This window comes from Plectropomus leopardus, unplaced genomic scaffold (genome assembly GCF_008729295.1).
Source record: "Plectropomus leopardus isolate mb unplaced genomic scaffold, YSFRI_Pleo_2.0 unplaced_scaffold27550, whole genome shotgun sequence".
In the NCBI taxonomy this organism is placed as follows: Eukaryota; Metazoa; Chordata; class Actinopteri; order Perciformes; family Serranidae; genus Plectropomus; species Plectropomus leopardus.
In genome coordinates, this window is record NW_024629991.1 from 1 (window position 1) to 2,543 (window position 2,543).

A 2,543-nucleotide genomic window follows, 5' to 3' on the forward strand; every position below is an offset into this window, starting at 1 on the left:
TAATTTCTGTGGGACAAAAAAAAGATCTATCGTCAATGAATAACTGAGGGGATTAATTTAAAAAAAACAATGGAGAAAACCTGAATAAATAAATAATTAGTAACAGATAAATACAAAAACGGATAAAAGCGAAAATAAATGAACTGATATTTAAATTAGATATACATTTTTAAAAGTATTTAAGTCTTAATTTCTACTTTTGTTCATTTTCTTTTGTTTTTATTTTTTTATTTCTGTATTAACTGATTCCTTTACTTTCTAATGCTCAAGTCATTTTCCATAATTTACTAAATTGATCTATTTTATTATTAAACTAAGAGTACTTTTATTTTGAAATGCGCAGTCACTGATCCTCTGATAATGTCTCTGTGGAGGACGAATATGTCTGAAATATCAAGAAATGTCTTTAAAAAGACAGAAATAAACAAAGAAAGTGTAACTAAATGCATAAATGAAAGTATAAATAGATGAAAATGGATAAATGTATAGATGAAGTGAATAAACGTACAGCTGCATTTATTTATATCTCTGTTTATGTTGTTTTATTTTTATCACTTTAACGATTTATTTATTGATTTAATGATTGATTGATACTGAAGTGATACTTTGTCCTCCATGTTTACTCTCTCTTGTTGTTGTTGTTGTTGTTGTTGTTGTTGTTGTTGTTGTTGTTGTTTGTGTGGTCAGCCTGTGTTTCAGTCCGTGGTCGTGTGTGTGCGTGAAGGGCTGGTCGGCCGCCGTGTGGAACGGCCTCCCGGAGCCACTGTTGGCCGCCGCCGCCGCCTCCTCCAGGTGCTCCGCCCCCGAGCCGTGGCTCCTCCCCGGCTGCAGCTCCGTCTTCGACAGTCTGGTCAGGTGAGAGACGCACCTGCAGCACCGAGCGGAGGACGGCGTCACATGGTGCCGTACTCAGTCTGAGTCCAGTTAGTTTTCATCTCTGAATTTTAAAAGAAAAAAAGAAAAGCCAAAAAATTTTAAAAGGAAAAAAAAATATTTTTAAGATTGCCGTAAGTTTTTTTAAGAAAAAAACTCAAAAGGAAAAAAAAAATTAAAAATGTAAAGAGAAATATCACGGGAAAAAATGAAAGGAAAGAAATCTTTAAAAGAAGAAAAAAAACTGCCAGAAGTTTTCCAAAAGGAAAAAACATCCCAAAAAAGAGAGCTTTACAGAATAAAAACTGACATCTTTTTGTCTTCGTCCTCCTCACAGTAACGTGTCTCCGATCCCGTCTCCTCCTGCTGTCGGCGGGCTGCGAGGACGAGAGCGAGCGGCCAGCAACAAACCTCGAAGGTCCGACACTTTGAATCGTCCGTCGATTCTGCAGCTCCGAAATGTTTCTGACAGCGCGGAGCTGATGTGAAGACGCTGTGATCTGTGTCCTCTGCAGGCCGTCCATCCTGGAGAGATGTATCCTCAAAGTGTCCACCAGCAGCGTCGCCGTGGGGACGGACGATCTGGACAACAAGAGGTCAGAGCGCGGCGTTTCCTCGCAGAGCGCCGTCACCTTCAGTGTGAAGTCATGAAGGTTTAGAAAAACAAAGATGTGACCGGCGTTTAAAAGAGCTCAGAGTTCCCCCGGTCTCCACACGGGACACAAACACCGGTCTCCGGGGAAAAGTCCTGAGTTTGTCTGACGGATCCTCAGCCTGCGTTTTACAGTTTAACTCTTTATGCTGCTTCCTCCGTTACTCCAGTCAGCTGATAGTCACGTGATGTGTTCATGAAGCGTCGGACATTTGAAAATCCAAATTTAACTTTCTGTTTTTGCAGTTTGATAAATGGTGTCGTTTTGGCCATTTTTATTTTGGCAGGCCTGCAGGTTTTCTTTAAAAATTGCCAAAAATTTGAAAGAAAGCTTTTTTTAAGTTTAAAAACAAAAAAAAAATCACCATCATTATTTTGAAAATAAAAAATGCTGAAACTTAAATACAAAAAAAAACATAAAAGAAAAAAATACAGAGGGATCTTTTAGTTCAAATATTAAAGAATCAAATTCGCCAAATAGGTTTAAATAAAAAATTTAAAAATCGCCAGAAATGTTTGGAAAAAAAACCAAAACCAGATGTCACCAGCTGATGAAGTCATCAGATAAAACATATAGTTTTTTTTATTATTTTGGCACATTGTGAAATGTTGGGTTATTTTGCTTCATGTCTTTTTTCGGACACCTCTGTAGGTCATTCTCTTTGTTTTTTCGGCACGTTGGCGCCAGCAGCCGTCAGACGCTGAATCCGCCACAAGATACAAGATGCAAACGAGCGTCAGGAGCCGTCTGTAAAAGCTCATTTCTCTGTAGAGCTTCGAGCGGCCGAACGTGAGCCTCTCAGTGACCTCTGACCTCTGTGTCCCCGCAGGCCTCCTCCCGGCCGCTGCTACCCCCGACTCCCGGACCCGGCCAACACGGAGACCAACGCCGCCGTCCTGAAGCGACGGCAGAAACAGATCCAGTACGGCAAAAACACCAGCGGCTACCAGAACTACCTGCAGCAAGTCCCCAAGTGAGAAAACACACACACACACACACACACACACACACACACAC

The 2,543-nt window shown here is 40.7% G+C and overlaps 1 protein-coding gene across 1 annotated transcript; it reads left to right on the top strand.

The window, feature by feature from the left end:
- Nucleotides 1–687: 687 nt before the first annotated feature.
- LOC121937820 (oocyte-specific histone RNA stem-loop-binding protein 2-like) lies at nt 688–2,532 on the top strand (the record flags this gene model as incomplete). Its single annotated transcript, XM_042481129.1, has 4 exons — nt 688–855; nt 1,211–1,291; nt 1,389–1,469; nt 2,356–2,532. Coding segments are annotated over 4 exons (478 nt in total), but the record flags the coding sequence as incomplete, so codon positions are not given.
- Nucleotides 2,533–2,543: the final 11 nt, after the last annotated feature.